This window comes from Choloepus didactylus, chromosome 3 (genome assembly GCF_015220235.1).
Source record: "Choloepus didactylus isolate mChoDid1 chromosome 3, mChoDid1.pri, whole genome shotgun sequence".
Classification (NCBI taxonomy): domain Eukaryota; kingdom Metazoa; phylum Chordata; class Mammalia; order Pilosa; family Megalonychidae; genus Choloepus; species Choloepus didactylus.
The window spans coordinates 6532861-6555403 of record NC_051309.1 but is presented as its reverse complement, the minus strand read 5'-3'; the positions used below and the strand labels follow the sequence as shown (position 1 = coordinate 6555403).

Genomic DNA, 22543 nt, shown 5'->3' with positions numbered 1-22543 from the left:
AGGCCCCACAGAGGGGCCATGAGTGACCAGGCCTAGACCCCAGCCCTATGACCCCTGCCCAGGATGGGCCCCCACCCTCTCTGAATGGATCCCTCCCAGCCCCCAGCCCCAACTCTGGACCACTGTCCACATCCTGCCTGACCCTCGAGGATCCACTGCAGTCTTGCCTGCTCTGGGAGCCCTCCTGGACCCTTGAACATCCACCCAGCTCGTCCCCTGAACTCAGGCAGTCCTTACTATTGAGAGTTTCCATTCAGTCATGCAACAGATATTTCTTGTGCCAGGGGCTGGGGCTGGGGCAGCGAACAAGGACCTCCCTGAGCCCTTGGTCTAGAGGAGGAAACAGTAAAGGCACCAGGCAGGAAGGACACAGCGACCAGAGGGAAGCCTCCAGCAGGGGCATCAGGGAGGGCTTCCTGGAGGAGGTGGCACAAGCCAGGAACCAGCTCTCCTTTTCTGAAATGTTTACACCAACCCTCTAGATTGGGAGAGGCTCAAAGGCAGGGGCTAACTCATGTCCCCAGCGCCCACCCAGGGCCTGGCATACCTGAAAGACAGGCTCAGTAAAAAGAATTAAGTAGAAGGAAAAGGAAGAGGTTTTAACTCTCAAGTTCAGAGCCAGCATAGAAGAAAGACTCAAGAGACTCGGCCAAGTAACACCCTCATCCCTGATCAAGCTGACCCTGATCAAGCTGGCATCTGCAGCCGAGATGGCCTCCTAACGCTGCACCCAGGCCGCAGACCAGCATCCCCGCCTGCCAAAGACGACACCAGGCAGGTGTCTTTCCTTCCAGCTTCCATGCGGTCAAGCACAACTGAGAACACACTACCTGTTATCTGCTTGCTTATCTTATCTTTTCTGCTTGCTCCCAGATAAAAAAGGGGGAGAAGGGAGCTGGGTGGCACATGCCCCCCCAGACCTTCTGGTGAGGAAGCCCCTTCTCCCTGGAGAGGAGCGAGTGAGGGGCAGAGTGAGGACGTCAGGGGTCTGGCAAGTGTATCCCCCCTGCCTCCCCGAATGTTAAGCCACCTTAGGAAGCGGTCTTTATCCCATCCATTTTATAGATCAGGAGGCTGAAAACCTGGCCTGACCCTGGAACTACAACCTTTACCCACTGCACTCGGAACTCACAGCAGTGATTTCAGAAACCCTTGAGCCTTTGCAACATTTAGCGGCTGTCCCTGTAGGCCAGTCTGAAGACCAGCTACCCCTCCACTCCCCAATGGGCTTTTTAAAAATACTGACTCCTGCATCCTACACCAGGGAGCCCGAAGCAGGAGGCTTTGGGGCCTGAGGTTTAGAGCTGGGGTTCGCCTGCAAGCCAGCGTTCAGGAACACCACTATCGGGACACCCCCCGCTTTGCAGGCAGAGCAGACACCCTGTCCAGGACCTTGACCTCAGCGCTTTCCTTCAAGCTTTGGTCGTTTCATCTCTAGAACGGGCACCACCACAGTGAGGCTGGCTGTGTGGGGCAGGAAGAAGTAGGACCCAAGGCCACGTATGTGATGTGGTGATGAGACTATTGCATCATTCCGGATGGCTGGGTTGTGCTGCCATAACAGGCCACCCCAAACCCTCACTGTCTGGACACAGTGTAAGTTTCCTTCTCCCCAGTGGGGGAGCAGGAGGGCCCTTCTCACAGCTCCCCAGGGACCAGGCTGAGGTGGCCCCATTGCAACACGTGTGTCCTCGGCCACCAAGACGGGTCCCATCTGCTCAGGGCAGGGCAGGAGAAAGCAGGGATCCCCAAGGCCTGCTGAGGACCAGCTCGATGGCACTGGCCCTGAGTGGCATGTGCAAGGCTTTGGGGTCAGCGACAGGGTTGGAAGCTGCCCTCTGCTACATGACGGCCGTGGGGGCTTGTCAAGCCGCTGTGTGTGTCCACGCCTCGGGTCTGGCAGGAGACCAGGCCAGCCTCCTCACAGGGAGCGAGAATACAAGATAGAGTCGTGCCTGGAGCACTGACCCGGGCCCAGGGTGCTGCAGTGGGTGGGGTCCTCACCGCCACTTTCCTTCTGTTCCTGCAGGCGGCCGAGGGGAGGCCCAGGCAGACCTGAGCCGTGTCCTGCTGCGGCTCCACCACCTGTACGAGGCGGGGGAGGACCCGATCCTGTCCCAGCCAGCGACGGTAAATCTGAAGGTAAACCGCACCCCACCCCAGCCCAACCCTGGACCCATGGCGCCAGGCATGAAATTCCTCATTTAGAAACCACCTCTGCAGAAAGCCGCCAGGGCAGCTTGACAAACCACTTGGATGGGGGCTCTGGCTGGGGCAGAGGGGGTGCAGCCCGGCCCCTCCCCTCTCTCCCCTTCTGCCCCTCCAACACCTCCTCAGACTCCGGCCCCCAGGCCCCTGGTCCCCTTTCCATGTTGCCCTCTGGACCCTAATGTTGTCCTCAGAGCCTGACCTCTTCATTTCCCCAGGAGACACACTAAGATGCTGAATTTCTTTCCCCAGTTTGCATTCTTTTTGGGCCATTGAGGTCTTTGTTTCATTTCCTGCTCACAGAGAATTTCTGTGAATCTCTGCGTTTTTGTGTTGGGCCTTCTTTGACGTCTGTGTGCTCCGCAGAATCAGAGAGAAGCCCCAACAACCCCAGTGCAGAGGCTTCCTCTGTGGTGCTTTCCCAGTGCACCCCCACCCCTCCCACCAAGCCCTTGTGTGGGGGCCTCTTTCCCTGTGGGCCTCCCACCCTGACCATGGGCTCCTTGGAGGATAAGAGCAGGCCAGAGCCCCTCAAGTGGTGCTGGCAGTGACATGCTGGGGGTGACGCGTTGTGGGTGAGGTGTGGGTGGGGTGACAGTGTTGTCAGCGGGGTATTAGGGGCGTGTGACATTGGGTAGGCAGGTAAAAATGCCCGCCCCTTGCCAGCTCTGCCCGTCTAGTGCAGCCATGTGGCGGAGCACATACTCCTGAGCCTCGGTTTCTCCATCCATAAAATGGGGCTGCCAATCCCAGCCTTTGCAGACTTGCTAGGAGAGGTAAATGAGGGAGGGGCTTCACGTGCTTGGGCAGGACCTGGTGCCCCGAGGACACTCGGTGACGGGGTTGCTGCCCCTGCTGCTGGTTTTGTTTGGTGCTGGAGCTGGAGCCTCCCCCTTATCGTTCACTCCTCCCTCTGCTCGTGTCCCCGCAGGCTGTGCTGCAGGGTCTGGGGTCTGTGGTGGCCGTGGAGGAGCGCTCCCTCACGGGGACGTGGGACGTGAGCACGCTGCACCGCTGGCACTGGAGGACACGGACCCACGGCCGCCACAGAGGTGGGAGAGCCCCTGGCCCAGCAGGCATGGGGGCTGGACAGACCCAGAGAGCCCAGGGGCTGCCCCACTAGTCCTGCTCCCAATGGGGTGGTCTCTGTGAGAAAGCCCTTAGACACCGGGGGTGGCACCCCTGGGGGAAAGAGGCCACAGGGGACCAGAACCACCCTATATCTATTAGGTGCACCCTGAGCAGGGGCAAAATGCAAGAGAGCCATTCACAGCAGGAGTCCGGGCTGGAAGGGGCTTAGCAGGGACCCCATCCCTCTGGGAGCCACGGCCGGCTGTAGGCAGGTTCAGAGTTTTTGGGGGGCAGGGGGCTGGGAGGAGGTGTCCCGGGGGAGCAGGCGTCTCCTAGGGCTGTGCTGGACGGACCCCTCCACTCCCCCAGGTGGCCCCGGCTCTCCCTCATGGCCACCGGGAAGCTTCACCGTCACGCTCCACCCGAAGGAAATCCGCACGTTCTTCATTCACTTTCGGGAGGAGTGAACCCTTGGCAGACGTGGAACGGCAACACGGAGGGGGCAGGGGGCAGGGGCCATAATTTGGAATAAGCTGTGGATTTGGCTGGTTAACTGCAGGAAATGATCATATTTGGGGTTTTATTTTTTATTTTTTTAATAAAAATCAAACTAAAAGATCCTGTTTCTTCCTGTCCCCTTTTCAAGCCATATGTGACATGTTCAAGCACACTTCATTCATCTGCAAAATCAAAACCAGGCAGAGTGTAAAACCCAGAGTGATACCAAAATGTCTCCGCCGCCCGGTCCCTGCTGGGTCCCACGAAAGTGCAGGCTCACCCGTGTTGACAAGGGGCCTGCTGTGTGCTGAGCGCTCTCACGTGGCCTCCCACGCTGGGGACATCCCTGCGAGGTTGGAACCTGGCTTGCCCCAGGCTGCTGGGTACAATGAGGCAGAGCTGGGACTCGAACCCAGGCCGCAGAGTGTGTGAGCCCCTCCCGGGCCCCAGGGGTGCTGTCTGCCGGATGGGAAAGGCACTGCCGCAGGAGGCTGGGTCCCCTCAAGAGACGGTAGCCACACGTAGGTGAAACGGTAAGTCAATACAAAGAATTAGTAACTATGATCAAACAGTAACTTGCACTCCGAGGTATATGCCCAAGGGAATAGAAAACTTAGAAACACACAGTCTGGTTGCAGATGTTCACAGTAGCAGTAATCACAATTGCAACAAGGAAATGCAAATCAAAACCACAAGGAGATCCCACTTCACACCCACTAGGATGGCTAGAACCAAGAAGTCAGAGGGTAATGAGGGCTGGTGAGGATGCGGAGAAATTGGAACCCTTGTATGTTGCTGGTGGGGATGTGAGATAATGCGGCCACTTTGGAAGATAGTCTGGCAGTTCCTCAAATGATTAAACACACAGTTAACATTGAACCTGGCGATTCCACTCCTAGGTATGTTTTAGTCTACTGGCTGCTAAAGCAAATACCATGCATGGTTGGCTTAAACAACAGGAATTTATTGGCTCATGGTTTTGAGGCTAGAAGTCCAAATAAAGGCATCATCCCAGAAGACTGGTGTGGAGTTCTGGGGCTGGCAGCCGGAGATCCTTGGTCCTTGGCTTTCCCATCACATGGCAGTGCACACAGCATCTTCTTCCTCTTCCGGGTTCCATTGACTTCCAGCTGCTGGCAGTTCCCTTTGGCTCTCTCTGTCTGAATTTCATCCTGCTTATAAAAGACTTCAGGATAGGATTAAGACCATCCTGATTCAGCTGGCCACCCCTAACTGAAGTAGCCTCATCAAAGGGTCCTATTTGCAATGGATGCACACCCTCAGGAATGGATTAATTTAAGAACATATTTTTCTGGGGTATGTAACTCCAAGCCACCAAAGTACATACCTCAAAAAAACTTGAAAACAAGTGTTCAAACAAAAACATGTACATGGATGCTCATAGTGGCATTCTTAATAAAGCCAAAAAGCGGAAAGAGCCTCCATGTGCATCAACAGATGTACGGGTAAACGAGATGTGGTGTATACCCACAAAAGAAATTAGTCGGGTGCTAGCATGGGCAGCACAAGTACTAAAATTGGAATGATACAGAGATTAGCACGGCCCCTCTGCTAATAAATGAATTCAGCAAAGTGGCAGGGTACAAAACCCTAAACTTAGTAGTGTTTCTACACATAAGCAATGAACGATCGGAAATCAAGAAAAAAAAATTCCATTCATAATAGCAACTAAAAGAATCAAATATCTGGGAATAAACCTAACCAAGTATATAAAGGACTTATACATAGAAAACTACAAAACATTGCTTAAAAAAATTATAGAATCCCTAAATAAATGGAAAGACATTGTGTGTTCATGGATTGGAAGACTAAATATCATTAAGATGTCCATCCTATCCAAAGCAATTATAGAGTCAATGCAATCCCAATCGAAATTCCAACAACCTTCTTTGCAGAAATGGAAAAGCCAATCATCAAGTTTATATGGAAGGGTAAGCAGCCCTGGGTAGATAGAGCCATCTTTAACAAGAAGAATGAAGTTGAAGGACTCACGCTTTCCAATCTTAAAACTTATTACAAAGTCACAGTAATCAAAACACCATGATACTGGCACAAGGACAGACATATAGACCAATAGAATCAAATTGAGAGTTCAGAAATCAACCCTCACATTTATGGCTGACTGATTTTTGACAACGGTGCAAAGACCACTCAATGGGGAAAGAATAGTCTCTTCAATAAATGGTGCTAGGAAAATCAGAGCTGCATTTCCAAAAAAAAAAAAAAAAAAAAAAAGGAAGAGGACACCCTACCTCATACTATCTACAAAAATCAACTCAAAATGGATCAAAGACCTAAATATAAGAACTAGAACTATCAAACTCCTAGATGAAATGTAGAGAAGCATCTTCAGGACCTTGTGTTAGGCAATGGTTTCTTAGACTTTACACCTAAAGCACAGGCAACAAAAGAAAAAAATAAATTGCACCTCATCAAAATTAAAAACTTTCGTGCATCAAAGGACTTTATCATGAAAGTAAAATGACAACCTACACAATTGGAGAAAATATTTGGAAACCACATATCCAATAAAGGTTTACTATCCAAAATATATAAAGAAATCCTTCAATTTAACAACAAAAAGTTAAAGAACCCAATTTTAAAAATGGGTAAAAGACTTGAACAGACATCTCTCCAAAGAAGATATACAAATGGCCAGAAGGCACATGAAAAAATGCTCATTATTAGCGATCAGAGAAATGTAAATCAAAACTACAATGAGATACGATTTCACATCCATTAGAATAGCTGCTATTAAAAAACTATTAAAAGACCCTTAGCTGGGTCTCCTCCCCCTTGCAGGCCTCGCTTTGCTCACCTGTGACGCGCCGTTCGCTGCCGAAGGCCTGAGCCCTAAGAGTCCGGGTCCTGACAGTGGACTCTTCCATGAGCATCCTCCTCCAGTTTTCTCTTCTGCTGTCTTTCCTTTCAGGGACCTACGTGGCCCTCTGTGGGCTGTGTTGGGAAAGGTCAAATGCGGGGTGGAGGGGAGTCGGTCTTGTCTTGTTTTTTAAAGCCTTCCTAGGACCCAGGACCAGGCACCCTGGGACTTGCGAGGGATTCTCAGTGTCTTCCGCTTTGCTGTCTCTTGGCCTTGTGTGGACCAGAAAAGCAGAAGCATCTTCTTCCTTTGCTGCCCAGAGCGCCTTTTGGGGTTCTCCCCCACGTACCTCTCATTGCCATCCGCTGTCTGTGCTCCACCCCAAGTACTCATGGATGACCACTTATCCTCCAGCAGCCTGGGAGGTCAGGGTTAGTGAGTCCAGTTCACTGATGGGGACACTAAGGCTGGAAGAGCTTCAGGAATTTGCCCAGCAACACATGGGGCTTGAACCCCGTCTTCCCGGCTGCTCTGCCACCCTCCCAGGCTGGGCAGCTGCCCCAAGCCTTGGCAGGTGGAGGCACCAGCTGAAGGCACCAGCTGAAAGCAGAATGTGCACACGTTGCCTCCTTCCAGAGAAGGACAGTGGCTGGGAAGAAAGGCCGCCTGGTGCCCTGTGCCCTGGGCAGTGGGGTGGCTGACAGGGTGCTGGTCCCAGCACCAGGACTCACACTGGGTGGGGGGAGGCCGGGGTGACGGGCGAGTGCACTGCCAGAGCTGGCTGATTCAGAGGGGCAGCTGTGCCCCTTGGATGCCACGTCCAGGAGGAGAGGGGAGGAGGGGGAGCTGGGCATGAACTCAGGGATCATTCCAGAGAAAGCCCCAACCTCCCACCCAGGCCTGTTGGTGGAGCTGCCCCCCAGAGCACTGGGGGTTCAGGAGGGTGGTGGAAGCTCAACCCAGCTGGCCCACAGCATGGGCCTGTCCAGGCCACTTCCAGCAGGACCTCACCTGAACCCCTGGAAGGACAGTCTTCAATGGCACTAGATGACACGGCCCAGCACTGGCGGAAGCCATCTGCAATAGAGCGCCCTCATGCAAAGCCCTAGGACCCTGCGGTCACAGTTGACTCGTCTGGGGGAGGGTGGCGGCCGGTTGCTAAATCCTAGGCTCTCAGGATTGCTCCGAGGGTACCGGCGGCAGGGGCTCTTTCCCGGAGGCGAGGGCGAGGCGGGGGACTTGGCCAGGTCCCCGGCGGGAGGCGTGCAAAGTATGGAGGGCGGCGAGAAAGGAACAGGCGGGACACGGTTCTTTTAGGGTGAAGAAACCAAGAGAGTTTATTAGGGGAGAGTACAAGCTTATATCGGGCGTTTAGGGGGCGGGGTAGCTGTAGAGGTAAAAGGCTTGGATTGGTTCTGAGAGAGCGCGGAGGTTGATTGAAAAGGGGCGAGAGTTGCTCCGGTAACGGTGTCTGGCAACAATGTATGCGCACTGGTGGTAATGGGAGTTGCACAGGCAACGGGGAGTGTCCGGGCAAGATAAGGGGGTGGGGAAAAGGCGGTTCCCTCCGGCAAGCCTCCCCTAACATTGGTATTTTGGGTGAGGAAATGGGGCCTGCCTCCGGCCTCACTTTCCCAGGCCCGGGGGGCTGTGGAGGGCGCTGTCGCCCGTGCCCACTACCCTCCCCAGGGGTGGATCCGGTCCCCCAGCCCAGGCCCGCCAAGTTGAAGCACGTAATCAGTGTCCCGCAGGACCCGATGGGTTTCCCAGACTTTAGACTTTCTCAGATTTTAGAAAGATGACGAAGGACACGCCCCCCCCCCATAGGACCTGGGGCTGCACCTGTGATCAAACATTCTGCAGTGAACACACTGGCATTCACACTAAATGGGGTAAATAAACACCACAAATGCCCTCATATTCCTTCCTGCAAATTAGAACGAGAGACCACTTCGCATCCACTAGGATGGCTATTTCAAAAAGCAGAAGATAGCAAGTGTTGAGGATGGAGTGAAATAGGAACACTTGTACATTGTTGCTGGGAATGTAAAACGGCACAGCCGCTATAGAGAACAGTTTGGCGGCTGCTCGGAAAGTTAAACAATTATTATATGACCCGGCAATCCCACTCAAGGTTATATACCCCAAAGAATTGAAAGCAGGGACTCAAACGGATATTTGCACACAGATGCTTATAGGGGAATTATTTACAACTGCCAAAAGGTGGAGGCAACCCAAGTGTCCTGTTCTAGTTTGCTAATGCTGCAGAGTGCAAAACACCAGAGAAGGATATGCTTTTATAAAACGGGGGTTTATTTCGCTAAACAGTTACAGTCTTAAGGCCGCAAAGCATCCAAGGTAACACCTCAGCAATCGGGTACCTTCACCGGAGGATGGCCAATGGCGTCCGGAAAACCTCTGTTAGCTGGGAAGGCAGCTGGCATCTGCTCCAAAGCTCTGGCCTCAAAACGGCTTTCTCCCAGGACGTTCCTCTCTAGCAAGCTTGCTCCTCTTCAAAACATCACTCCCAGCTGCAGTCTCTGAGTTTCCTCTCTCTGAGTCAGCTCATTTATATAGCTCCACGGATCAAGGCCCACCCCCGAATGGGCGGGGCCACGCCTCCATGGGAACATCTCATCAAAATGATCATTACCCACAGCTGAGTGGGGCACATTCCAAGCAAATCCAACCAGCACCAAAAACGTCTGCCCCACACAAGACCACAAAGATAATGGCATCTGGGGGACACAATACATTCAAACCGGCACATGTCCTTCAACAGATCAACAGATAAACAAAATGTAGTACATACAATAGAATATTATTCAGCTATAAAAAGAAATGAAGTGCTGGTATTTAAAACACAGATGAACCTTAAAGACACCATGATGCATCAATCACCATGACATTAAAGGACAAATATCGTATGATCTCTCTTGTATGAAATCCTTTCTAAGTAAACCCACAGACACAGAAAGCAGAATTATGGTGACCAGGAGCAGGGAGCAGGGGGTATGAGTTTCTGTTAGGGATGATGAAAATATTCTGAAAATATATACTGGCAAAGGTTACCCAACATTGTCAATGTACGTAGTTCACAGAACTGTACACCCAAAAATGGTTAAAATGGTTTTTATGTTATGTATATTTTATCACAATAAAAAGAATTTTTAAAGGTAATAGGTGTAAAGCGTTGAGAACAATGCTTGCACATAGAAAATGCTTGTGAGAGTATATAAACTAAATCAGAATAGTAAAAAACCATAGTGGAAATAGAAGTATACTTACAACTAAACAATAATGAAAATTCAAATACGAAACGTTGTGGGATGCTGCTAAAACCATACCTGATGGGGATTTAAGATCTTAAATGCTTATATTAGAAAAGGCAGCATCACTATTGCATGATGGTAACAATAGGGTGGTATAAGAGGGGAAACGCACCTAAAACCTGATGCACCTAACAGTTAATAGTAATATTTTAACGTTCTTTCATCAAAAGTAACAAAGTTAACGGTCAGTAATAAGGGGGGATAAAAGGTATAGGGTTCTTCTTTTCAGAGTAATGAAAATGTTCTAAGATTGTGGTGATGAATGCACAATTCTGTGCTTACACTGCAAGCTATGGATCATATCATTTGGATGGAGTGTACATGTGTGAATATATCTCAATAAAACTGATTTTTATAAAAAGTATTAATGAGTCGAGTCTAACCTAAGAAATTTAAAAAGGAACAGCAGGAAAAAAAAAAAAAGCAAAAAAAGCAGAATGAAGGAGGTCATAAGATACGAACAAACATTAATAATTAAGAAAAAACAAAGGAATGCCAGGGAGCTGGCCCTTGAGGAATTACTGCACTAAAGTGGAATGAGCCACGAGCGCCGGCCCGGGAAGTCTCAGTCTCTGACCACGTTATTAGTGGGTCCGCTCCTCTAGCGTACGGAAATCGACTTTACAACCTAAAAAGTGTAAACCCGACGCGCGAGAAATCCCCCAGGAGGGAACGCCCCGCGGAACCCAGCCCCAAGAGGAAGAGACGGGACCACGGCGGCGGGAAGGTATTGGTAAAGGCGGGAGGAGGGAAAGCAGGCTGCGTGCGCGTGCGCGCCTGCGAACACACGGCCGCGGCCGCGCTGGGTCCGGCCTCCATTATTTACGTGCGCGCGCCCGCACCGAGTCCCTAGCAGCTGCGTCACCGTAAAGAGACACGGCCGTGTCGTGAAAGGGGCCGCAACCCGCAGAGCTCAGGTTGACGGCCGCGATTCCATTTTGTTCGCGCTTCTCTGCCGCCAAGTTGCTGGTTTCCTCGGCTTGTCTGAGGTGAAAAGTTTAAAAAGCATCAAAGTTTTGAAGAATTTTCTGGAAGTCTGTTGATTAGCATAGTCGATCTCCATCTGAATATCTGCAATAGACGTCGATACTGCGGCTCTGAAGTAGCGGGAAAAAATGCGGCCCTTGGACATCGTGGAGCTGGCGGAACCTGAGGAGGTCGAAGTGCTGGAACCCGAGGAAGATTTCGAGCAGTTCCTGCTGCCAGTCATCAACGAGATGCGGGAGGATATCGCGTCTCTTAACCGAGAGCACGGGAGAGCCTATATGCTGAATAGGAGCAAGCTGTGGGAGATGGACAATATGCTCATCCAAATAAAGACCCAGGTGGAGGCTTCGGAGGAGAGCGCTTTGAATCATCTCCAGAATCCAAACGATGGAGTCGAGGGTAGAGCGACGAAGAGGTGCGAGAAGGCCGAGGAAAAGGCCAAAGAGATTGCGAAGATGGCAGAGATGCTGGTGGAGCTAGTCCGGCGAATAGAAAAGAGCGAGTCGTCTTGAAGGGGGAGCGGCGGTAAGGCCGGCTACCCGCGGGAGCTGGATTGGTGCTTTAAACTTGGTTACATATCTCCAAGAAAAATTATTTACTAAGCACCACGTGAAATGGAAGTTGAGAGGAGGGGAAGTAAGAGCATGCTTGATTTTTAACTTCGGTCTTAGTAGATGCCATTTAAGTTGGGGTTGTTTTGTTTTTTACTCTGCTCAGTGAGGAAAATAACTTGATTTTTGGTTGGTTATTTTGGCTTGGTATGTGGTTGAAACCAAAGGTCACAACCAGTAGTCTAAAGATAGAGTAAGCCTAAATATCGCTAAGAGAACGGAAACAAATATTATAGGCCAACGAGTAAGGGGGTATAGAGAGAGAGAGAATTACAAGAGGTGAGGGTCGCTATTGGACAATTACAAATTTTGCTAAAAGACTGGAAGAAGTCACGTGGCATTCCAGAAGAGGTGGTATCCTTCTTGCTTGAATTTGTGAGGGTTTTTGGTTGGTTGGCCCCCCGGATTAACCTCCTGATAAATTTCTCCCAATTGTGCTTTAGGTTTGCAGCCAATGAATTTTGATCAACTGGTGGAGATTGGCTGACACCATGGAGAAGCTGAAACCAGAGAGCCTTTTGTTTTCTCTCTTTTTTCTCTGTCTACACTCTGTCCTCAATTACACTACGTTTCTGCTATGGTCTGTGGTTGATGACCTCAATATTAGTTGATTGTTAAATGTTTTTGTTTCTGGAAATAAATTCATTTGGAAGATGCTGGCACATAAGGGAATTAGGGCTTAGACTGTAAGCTCTTGCAGCAGTCACATTTGTTCCTGGGCTTTGGTTGTTATTTCTAAATTTTAAGGTGCTTTTGCTCTTTGTGTGTGACCTGGTAGCTCCCTGGAACTTTGGGTGTCTTTGTGACACCTGAGACTCAGAGTTGGAGCTCTCCAGCTCTGGAGGTACTCAAGGAGCTGCATTAATTCTAGAAGATGACTCCATGCAGCAAGTGCTGAAGAAGCTGAAGAAGGGATCAGACTTCAACTGGCGAAATGAATGGGGCTGATCTGGTTAAGACTAAGGTATATCAGAAGACAGGGTAGAGGATGGTATTGTCTTTATTTTGGGACTTTTATTTCTGTGTGAGACCAAAGGAGGAGAGATTTATTTTGTTAAAAATTTAAATTTTCTGTGGCACAACTGATTTAATCTGTCTAGTCAGTTTGCTTGGACAACCTAACTCAGCTTTGACATGGGACCTAGAATAGGGGATGAGATCTTGATATTCTGTATAGGTTGATGTAATACTCTGATGCATTTCAGAGTGTTCTGGGCATAAAGTGAAAAAAGTATTTGCAAAACAACTTGAGGGACTGCAGAAAGAAAACCTGGAACTGTATGCATTGGACCCTAAACTGGACAGGGAAGAGGCTTCTTCAAGATTCATACGTTGTCCAGCTGTAAGTTCATTTGAATAACAGACCTGACACAAGTATTTGAGGTCAAAACCCTACCTGTTAAAACAAACTTACTGTGTTAATAAAAATATCCATTTGCTTGAAAAGACAAGGCCTAAAAGGTTATTCATTAAGAAATTGATATTCTTTCAGCTTGAAATCTTTTTCCTTGGTTGGTTGGTGTTGTCAAGTGGGTGATGAACTGCTTACAGTTTATGAGGCTCTCAGCAAGCTTGTAATCATGAGGGAGATTTGATCTCTGCATGTTGCTATGGGAACTGGATGAGGAAAGAACAGACTGTTCTTAATGTAGGAAGGAGCCACATCTGTTCCTGTGGTCCAGGTCCCTGCCTTCAGGGAACCGAAGTACCTGCAGTCATCTTTCATACTACAAATAGGAACATTTTCTACTCTCATCTTTGCACTAGGAATACAGGGATAAGACACAATCATGGTGGGGTGGGATAGGATGTACAGTAGACGTGGTGTGATGCACCACCCTTCTTCAGGATGATGGGCTTACTACCCCAGCTGCTGGAAGTGTTGCTCACAGACAGCCCTTCCTGGTCAGCCTTCATGGACTGGGGGTATGAGAATGCTACCCCTCACACCCCAATTTAGGGCAGATTTGAAAGGGTTCTCAGCTTCCTGTGAGCTTTGCAGAGACTTTCCTTGGGGCTGGATAATAGCCCAACCTCTGTCCAAGCCTACTTCCCTTCCACTGGTGTTAATCCCAGTAAATTTACCTGCATTCTAATCTTCATTTCAGAGTCTGCTTCCTGGGGAAGGAACTCATTCATAAAAGTACAAACCAACAGAAAACCGTGTGTCCCAAGCTCAATACAGATTCATGTCCTGTCTTATGGGAACACTGAGCAGGGAGTCTAGGAAAGCTTTTTAGAGCAGGTAGCTGGTCAATTTGGCCTTAACGGATGAGTACAGCTTCCAAGATCAAGAAGAGAGAGAGTGGAAGACTTCCCAGACACAGGGAAGTGGGAAAATGTCAAAGGTTCAGAATCTTCAATGTGAGTTCTGTCGTGGGGAGAAGTGGGTAGGATGGAATTATGAACCAGGAAACAAACAAAAATGCTACATTTATCAAAATTTAAGAAATTAACATTGATACAATACTACTAACTCGACTAGATTTCAGATTTCACCAGTTTCCCACTAATGCCTTTTTTCTGTTTCAGGATCCAATCCAGGATATCACATTAAAATAGGTAACACAAATGGCACAAAATTCAGAAAGTACAAAACAAATAGAAATGAGCCTACCTCTCCCCAGCTTCTAATTTCCCCTTCCAGAACAACCATTACCAGTTTCTTGTACATCCTTCCAAATAGGCATGCTTGAGCATATATATATCATATCTTTCCCAACTTTTTTTAAAACATAAATGGTAGCACACTAAATGTACTGTTATGTCTTTTGGTAATTTTTTTCCCCTACTTAAAAATATAGCTTGGAAATCCTTCCCATCTAAGTAGCTAGATCTGCATTTTTTTATGGCTGCAAAGTGTTCACTGTACTCTAAATTAGTTAAACAGTCAGGTGATTCTTAAGTACATAAAAGTTGGAAAACTATTGTCCTCAATTCTCTTCAGTAACACCTTAGTTCATCATAATTGGAATGCAGCCACCAGTTTCCAATTGCCCTGAAATCCTTCCTCTTAGCTTGCTAGCAGTTGGGGAACAGTTGAATCTCTGGCATTTTCCAAGCAAAGAATTTGTGATAGGGAGCCATTCTGAGAGGCAGGGCTGTATAATCATTAAATTGGATCTGGCTGGAGTGGCCAGAATTGTTGGTTATAGATCCATGTGTCCCTCTCAAGCTCCAGGCTGTCCCTTTCCTGCCTGTCCTCCAGGAGTCGGGTCATGGATAGCTGTGCAGGAAGGCCAGTGGAGGAATGGTTTGTTAGAAGGGTTCCTGACACTGCAGAGGCCACCTCAAGCTGGGACTTATCTCTGTTCAGGATTATGGTGTTTCAGGTGTGACATGTCCTTTGATATCAAAGAAGTATTATAGAAGAAAGCACGGGGACTGTGGGAGTGTGGGGGCATCACCTACCCAAGCTGGGAGATGAGGAGAGGCATCCAGGAGGAGACACGTTATATAACAGTCTCCTTTGAGAAATGGAGGTGAGCTGTACAGCATGTTCCAATCCCACTGGGCCTGCCCTTGGTCAGAATGAGGCCAGGGAGACCACATCACTTACTGTGGAGGCTTCTGCATCTGTTGTCTCAGCTCAGATGACTTCTTGGAAGAAAGTAAGTTTGTTTCTGGTGGACATTGTGCTAGAATTGGAACTGGCAGTAGCCAAAGATACAGTTAATACTTGGTGGGGGGAAAGCATTGACAGATGTCTGACTCCAGGTGAAGAGATGACTCTAGGAAGAAGGGTCCCTAACCCCGCTGAAGATGAACTTAAGGGGAGTGCCAGGCTGCCGTGGAACGCGGGGCCTGGGGGGCAGGGGACCAGTCTTCCAGTTGTCCTGCCGCTTGTTCATGTGCGATCTTGGACAAATAACTGCTTCTGTCTGGTCTCAATTTCTTTGTCCTTAAAGGGGTTACACTGTCTGGTCACTGAAAGTTCTTTCCAGACCTGGCATTCTGTATGTCTAAATTTCTTTAAAAATCCCATCACTTCTAGAACGAAAGCTTTTTTGGGATAAAATGCTGCAGGGTTCATTAGTTCCGTTCACCAAATAAATTCCAATTCTCTGCCTCGGGAGCATGGTAGGATGGTACCTCTTTGTCCCCTTGCAGTTGCCTTGGGACTAATTCTGGCCAGTGAGCTGTGAGGGGCAATAATGCACGTCCCATCCGAGCTGAACATCTGGTACGAGACCTCCTGCGTGCTCTGGCACTCTGGTTGACCTGTCAGCCTGCCTTCCCGAGTGCCTTGGATACGCTTCATTCCCCGGTCAACCTTTGATGAACATGTAGTGCAAGCAAGGAAAAATCTTAGTTTAAAGCCGCTGAGATTTGGAGATTGCTATATGAATTAACCTAGACTAAAATGACTGCTATAGATAACTTTCATCCTTTCTTCTTTTCCTCCTGTTTGATGAAAGCGTTTTTCCTTCTGTTGAGGCCTTTATCCTCAATTATTATCACACCTTTCCCACTTACTCAGGGACATTATCCCATAAATTCTTTCCTGTGTCATATGGTCCTGTGTAGCTGTTCACTTTCCTCTGCAGTGAAGGATGGAGATCCAGTGGGAGGGGCAGGATGACAGGTGGGGAGGAGCAGAGGGTGGTCAGAATACGAAGTTTGCCAAAGGAGCGGGTCCTTGGACAAGAGGGAGCAAGGAGTGATGTGGAAGTAGCAGGGGGTAACGCTGACCCCAGTCTTGATTCTGGGCACATGGGACACAGGGAAATGAGTGGCCATCTTTTCCAGGCCTGAGGAAGAAGTGGGCACTGTTCTGTGGGGACAGTTAAGTAAGGGGCAAGATGGGGTGGAAGGCAGAGGCCAGTAAATAAAAACCTCCGAAGGTTTTTAGCTGTGATTACCTTCACGTGCAACCGACTGAACAAAGACAGATAGGAAGTATCCTGGGGTTGTGAAGAAATTATGTTGTCAAAGAAATCCAAAGTTGGGTCTGCTAAAACTTACTAGTCAACACCTGAAGGAACCCCTGAGCCCTTGAACCTGTACCAGCAAGAAGCAGGCTATAGGCGCTGGACAGCCCCCAGGAGGGCACACTCTCCAAGGCATAATTCATGTGTAGCCTGGGGAGGTAATAGACAAGAAAGAGTGTCCCTGGGGGACCCAGGAGAAAGGAGGCAGCGTAGTTCCTCCTGGAGAGCAAAACCAGGTGCTGAACGGGCTCACTTGGGAACTTCTGCGTGTCCTGCTTGGTGGCCTTGGATCACTCCTAAAGAACAGGGGTGCTGAGTTTCCCATTTTTCCCTTTTCTGAGTGGAGGTGTTACGCAGTTGACCTGTACCTAACCCTTGCCATGTGGACCTGCTTAGGGAAGCTCAGAATATGGCAACAGCTTCCCGAGAGGGAGGGATCCAAGAGAGACAGTGTTGTGAAAGCCGCAGTCTTTTCATAACAATATCACAAGTGAGATCCCATCACTTGTGCTGTATTCTATTTGTTAGTAGCAAGTTCCACTCCAGGAGAGGGAAGTTATGCTCCACCTTTTGAGGACAGGAGTAGGACAGATATAATTAAATGTATTTTAATAGCAAACTTACAGGAACAGCACAGAAGACAGACAACATTAAAAACATGAGCTTGCATGTAGGACAACTCAGAAAAGTATAGTGAATGGATGGATTCTACTGTATGATAAAAAATGCTACAAACATCATTTAGTTGCCATCAATAAGAAATTTACTTGTTTTTAAAAAATCCAAATGCTGGCATATCCAGAAAAATTTAACAGGTTTATTTATAAGTTGAACTGTTGAAACTTGTTCACTGAAACATTTTGACTTTATATTAATGCTTTATGTCTGTGCATTTATATTACAAATTCACACACAGATGAAAATGGAAAAATTGCCATTGCCTGATTTCTGTCCCCTATTTTTCCATTCACAATCATATACTTAGGTACCTTTTGACCCCATGGAAAAAAAATATCTAACATTCAGTACTACCAATAACAGGAAGAAGGAGAAAAAAATTTTGTTTTTGAGAATGAAGTGTTTCCCATTAAAGTGGATTCTTAAGCACGTTCTCCACGTATGCAGCGTACTAGCTGGATGTCTTTTGGCATAATTGTTACACATTTGGCATGGATAGCACACAGTTTGGTGTCTTCCAAATGACCAACCAGATAGGCCTCACTTGCCTCCTGCAAAGCACCAATTGCTGGGCTCTGGAAGCGCAGATCTGTTTTGAAGTCCTGAGGAATTTCTTGCACCAGACACTGAAAAGGAAGTTTTGCGAATCAGAATCTCAGTGGACTTCTGATAACGTCTAATTTCACAGAGAGCCACAGTACCAGGCCTGTAACGATGAGGTTTCTTCATCCTTCTAGTAAAGGGGCACACTTGCGAGCGGCTTTTGTAGCCAGTTGCTTCCAGGTGCTTTATCGCCGGTCGATTTGCGGGCAGTCTGCTTTGTATGAGCCATGAGACCTCCTCACTTAACCCCCTTCTCTTCAGGCTGGAGCTCAGCAAGCTAGAGGCAGCGCTGGCATTAGAGAGCTACAGTGGCACGGCAGCAGCTGCAAACACAGTTGTGTGGATGTATTTTTAAAACCACCATAGCTACTACTATTATATTCCAGTGATATGATGTTTTTAAAATATCATAGATTCAAAAGAATACAAAGATAAATTACCAGCACTAATAAATGAGTTTAACAAGTCTAGAAACAAAATTAATGACAGAAGTGTTTCTACTCACCAGCAACAAAGAGCAAATATATTTTCTAAAAGGTACTGTTCCAGTTTCCTAATGCTGCCAAGGCAAAATATTAGAAATGGATTGGCTTTTATAAAGGGGGTTTATTTGGTTACAAATTTACAGTCTGAAGGCCATGAAAATGTCCAAATTAAGGCACCAACACAAGTATACCCTTACTGAAGGAAGGCCAATGGCTTCTGGAAAACCTCTTTTAGCTGGGAAGTCACATGGCTGGTGTCTGACTATCCCAGATTGTGTTCCAGCTCCTCTCTCAGCTCCTGTGCATTCTTCAAAATGTTGCTCTTGGGGCATGTTGTCCTCTCTCAGCTTCTCCGGAGCAAAGTATCAGCAAAAGTCTGCTTTCAAAGGCCGTCTCCAAAATGTCTCTCTTGGCTGCAGCTAACGTCAGGGGTCCGTACTCCAAGCATCTCTGAGCTAAGCCAGCTAGCTTCTGGGTCTGTACCAGCATTTTTTTTTTTTCCTAATGATGTAATTAACAGAGAGCTTTTTTTTTTTTTTCCCCTTGTGTCCCATCTGTGTCCCTTGGAGCCTCCTCTCCTTCGACATCAGATCCCATCCAGGATTGTCCTTGGCATTTAATTGTCATCTATTTAGACTGTCTTTTTTTTTTTTTTTTCCATTGTGGAGAGATACATATAGCCTAAATCTTCCTATTCCACCTCTCCCTAGCATTCCATTAGTGGGATTAATCACATTTAGAATGTTGCAATGCTATCACCTTCCGACCATCCATTTCTAGAATTTTCCCTTCACCCCAAACAAAAACCCTACTCTCATTTCTTAACTCCCCATTGCCCCTTCCCTCACTTCTTGGAACCCCTACTCTACTTGTCATCTCTTTGGTCATATTCTCTGATACTTTCTTTGTGTTTACCATGGGGCTTAAATTTAACATCTTAAATCTATAACAATCTTGTTTTTCTTTGATACCAACTTAACTTCAATAGGACACGTAAGCTGTGTTCCTATACTCCTCCATTCCCCCACCTTTATGTAGTTCTTGTCAAGAATTACATATTTTACATTAAGTCCAAAACCACCAATTTATCATTATAGTTTATGTATTTTAGATCCTGTAGGAAGTAAATGGTGGAGTTATAAATCAACAATACAGTAGTATTGGTCTTTATATTTACCATGTGATCTTTACTGGAAATCTTTATGTCTTCTTGTGATTTCAGTCAATTGTTTAGTGTCCCTTCCTTTCAGCCTGCTCAGGACTGATCTACTGGTGATGAAGTCCCTCAGCTTTTGATTATCTGGGAATGTTTTCATCTCCCCCTCATTTTTATCCTTCAGGTGTTTGTGAATTCTCCAAGTCTCTGATGGTTATTGACTTCTATTTGTATTCCATTGTGGTCAGAGAATTTGCTTTGAACAAATTCATTTTTTTATTTTTTATTTTATTGAGGCTTGTTTTTATGTCCCCGCATACAGTCCATTCTGGAGAAAGATCCATGATCACTAGTGAAGAACATGTGTCCCAGTGACCTGGGATGTAATATTCTACATATGTCTGTTAAAGTCTCTATATCTCTCTCTCATTTCTTTGTTTCTCTGTCGGTAGGGCTCGCTTTAGTATCTGAAGTAGGGCAGGTCTTTTATTAGCAAACTCTCTCAGCATTTGTTTGTGAAAAATTTAAGCTCTCCCTCAAATTTGAAGGAGAGTTTTGCTGGATAAAGTATTCTTGGTTGGAAATTTTTCTCTCTCAGAATTTTAAATATGTCATGCCACTGCCTTCTCACCTCCTGGTGGCCGCTGAGTAGTCATTACTTAGTCTTATTTTGTTTCGTTTGTATGTGGTGAATTGCTTTTCTCTTGCTGCTTTCAGAACTTGCTCCTTCTTTTCAGTATTTGACAGTCTGATCAGAATATGTCTTGGAGTGGGTTTGTTTGAATTTATTCTATTTGAAGTCCGCTGGGCATTTATGCTTTGTGTATTTATATTGTGTAGAAGGTTTGGAAAGTTTCCCCCAACAATTTCTTTGAATACTCTTTCTAGACCTTTACCCTTCTCTTCCCCTTCTGGGACACCAATGAGTCTTAAATTTGGATGTTTTATTTTATCTATCATATCCCTGAGATCCATTTCAATTTTTTCAATTTTTTTCCCCATTCTTTCTTTTGTTCTTTCATTTTCTGTTCTGTGCTCCTCAAAGAGGCTGAGTTGTTGTTCAACTTCCTCTAATCTTGTATTATGAGTATCCAGAGTCTTTTTAATTTGGTCTACAGTTTCTTTAATTTCCATAAGATCTTCTGTTTTTTTATTTACTCTTGCAATTTATTCTTTATGCTCTTCTAGGGTCTTCTTTATGTCTTTTATATTCTGTGCCATGCTCTTCTTCAAGTCTTTTATATCCCATGCCATGCTCTCATTGCCTGTCTGTAGTTCTTTGATTAATTCTGCCACGAACTGTGTGTCTTCGGATCTTTTGATTTGAGTGTTTGGGTCCAGGTTCTCCGTGTCATTTGGTTTTATCATATGCTTTAAGATTTTCTGTTGTTTTTGGCCTCTTGGCATTTGCTTTACTTTATCTTTAATTTGTTAGAATTGCAGGTTGGTGACATACACTTTCTCTAACCAGCAGATGGCGTCTGTGAGTCACTTATTCCGCTCAAGTCAGTTCTCCCCAACTTTGTAGTGTGTGGGGATCTGATTCTTTTGGGGTCCAATTGGTGCACTTAATTTGGGTGTGTTGTCAGTGCTGTCTGCCCTCAATGAGGGGCGTGTGCCTGAGCGGTTAGGGAGGAAGGGTAGGTTAATCAAACCTCCCAGGTGTTCCCAGAGATTTAAGGCTGTTCTCTGCCACTGACACAAAAGTCCTTAATATTGGCATAGGTTCCCTGGGATTTCCGAGCAGTTGCCCCCTCCCTTCTGTGCTTTTCCAGGACCTCTGCTGAGGTGGGGAGGGCCGTGCCATGTCACAAGTGAGCACCAGCCTCCAGGGAAGCCCTGGGCCACCGGGCTGCGTAGGGGCGTTCCCAGCTCGCTTCAAAGATGGTTGAATGGGACACGTTAACTTCCCCCTTTCCGCACAGCTCTGCTCTCCCAGCTCTGGGACAATCAGCCGTGGGTGTATTCAAGGCCACTGTCCATAGCCGATATTGTGTCGTGTGAGTGGTGCTGCGGGAAAGACTCCCTGTCAGGCTGGGTTTCTTGGCTTGGCTCTGTGCTGTGTGTTCAGCCCTGGGCAGGAGTAGCCCCGCCTGCTGAGGAGACAGCTGCAAGTCATGTGTCGCCTGTTTGCTCCCCTGGACCCGAGACAATCAGCAGTGGGTGTGGGAAGGGGTATCCTCCACCCCAGACACCGAGGCATTAGTCCAGACCGCTCTTGTCTTATCTGCAGCTGTTCCTGGGCTTCTTTTTTTTAAAAAAAAAAAAAAAAAAAAAAAAAAAAAAAGCCAACCCACCGTTTCCCCACACCGCAGCGTGGCCGAGGGACTCAGCCGACAAACTCACTCGTTTCAGAATGCAGACTCCTGGTTTCACCAAACGCACGTTCCCTGTGGCTTTAGCAGAACTTGTCCGGCTGGTGCTACTCTGGAAGTGGTGTTCTGGGTCCTTTCTGGTTTTTTATCTAGTGTTTTCCGCAGAGGTGTTTTTTTCTCTGTCTCACCTAGTTGCCATCTTAGGTTCCTCTGTACCAGCATTTTTAAGGGACTCCAGTGATTAAATCAAGACCCATGCTGGAGTTATCACCTAGAGGTGGGTGGCTCACATCTCCAAGGAAACAACTTAATCCAAAGATTCCAACCTAATCAATATTAATATACCTGCCCCCACAAGATTGCATCAAAGAACATGGCATTTGGGGGGACATAACACATCCAAACCAGCACAGGTACCATTTATAATAGGAACAAAAAGTTTAAAAAGAATACTAGGAAAATTTTAACAAAATATGAATAAAACCCTTATACATAAAATCATAAAATTGTAGTGAACTACATTAAAGAACAACTAAATAGATTGACAGAATTAGTATTGTAAATATCAGTTCTCTACATTGGTCCAAAGAGTCAGTGCAATCCCAAGAAAGATCTCATTGTGTTGCTATGTGTGATTATTTTGGTCAAACTTGAAAAGGTAAATCAAACTTTAGATGGACAAGCAGAAGTCCAAGAAAAGCCATAATATGCCTAAAGATCAACTAGGTAGGGGGATGTTCCAATTTGCCAGACCTGCTGTTACGCAAAATACCAGAAATGGATTGGTGCTTTTTTTTTAAATGAGGTTTTTCACATACCGTACAAT

The 22543-nt window shown here is 47.1% G+C and overlaps 3 protein-coding genes across 7 annotated transcripts in view; all 3 read left to right on the top strand.

The window, feature by feature from the left end:
* MAN2B2 (mannosidase alpha class 2B member 2) overlaps positions 1-3898 on the top strand; it is a 30664-nt gene extending 26766 nt beyond the window's left edge. Inside the window, exons 17-20 of one of the 4 annotated variants that reach the window (XM_037829342.1) lie at positions 678-774; positions 2030-2142; positions 3140-3260; positions 3649-3898. In XM_037829342.1, coding sequence (XP_037685270.1) covers positions 678-774; positions 2030-2142; positions 3140-3260; positions 3649-3811 — 494 coding nt within the window. In that variant the 3' untranslated portion in view covers positions 3812-3898. Of the gene's footprint in view, positions 1-677; positions 775-1438; positions 2009-2029; positions 2143-3139; positions 3261-3648 lie in introns of those variants that run through there. The other 3 variants (XM_037829343.1, XM_037829344.1, XM_037829345.1) reach the window with 3 other exon arrangements.
* Positions 3899-10875: 6977 nt separating this feature from the next.
* On the top strand, positions 10876-12997 carry LOC119528535 (MORF4 family-associated protein 1). The gene is made up of 2 exons (XM_037828890.1): positions 10876-11463; positions 11993-12997. The coding sequence occupies exon 1, from the start codon at positions 11067-11069 to the stop codon at positions 11448-11450; it is 384 nt and encodes a 127-aa protein (XP_037684818.1). The 5' UTR covers positions 10876-11066; the 3' UTR covers positions 11451-11463; positions 11993-12997.
* A 2070-nt stretch (positions 12998-15067) lies between these two features.
* The window catches only part of LOC119528531 (endogenous retrovirus group V member 2 Env polyprotein-like), a 66879-nt gene continuing 59403 nt past the window's right edge, over positions 15068-22543 (top strand). The window contains exon 1 of one of the 2 annotated variants that reach the window (XM_037828888.1): positions 15068-15160. The gene's annotated coding sequence lies outside the window, so the exon portion shown is untranslated. The remainder of the gene's footprint in view (positions 15161-22543) is intronic. The other variant, XM_037828887.1, reaches the window with a different exon arrangement.

Excerpts from the sequence above, each read along its gene's own strand:
- LOC119528535 (XM_037828890.1), top strand. The coding sequence starts at position 11,067 with ATGCGGCCCTTGGACATCGTGGAGCTGGCGGAACCTGAGGAGGTCGAA.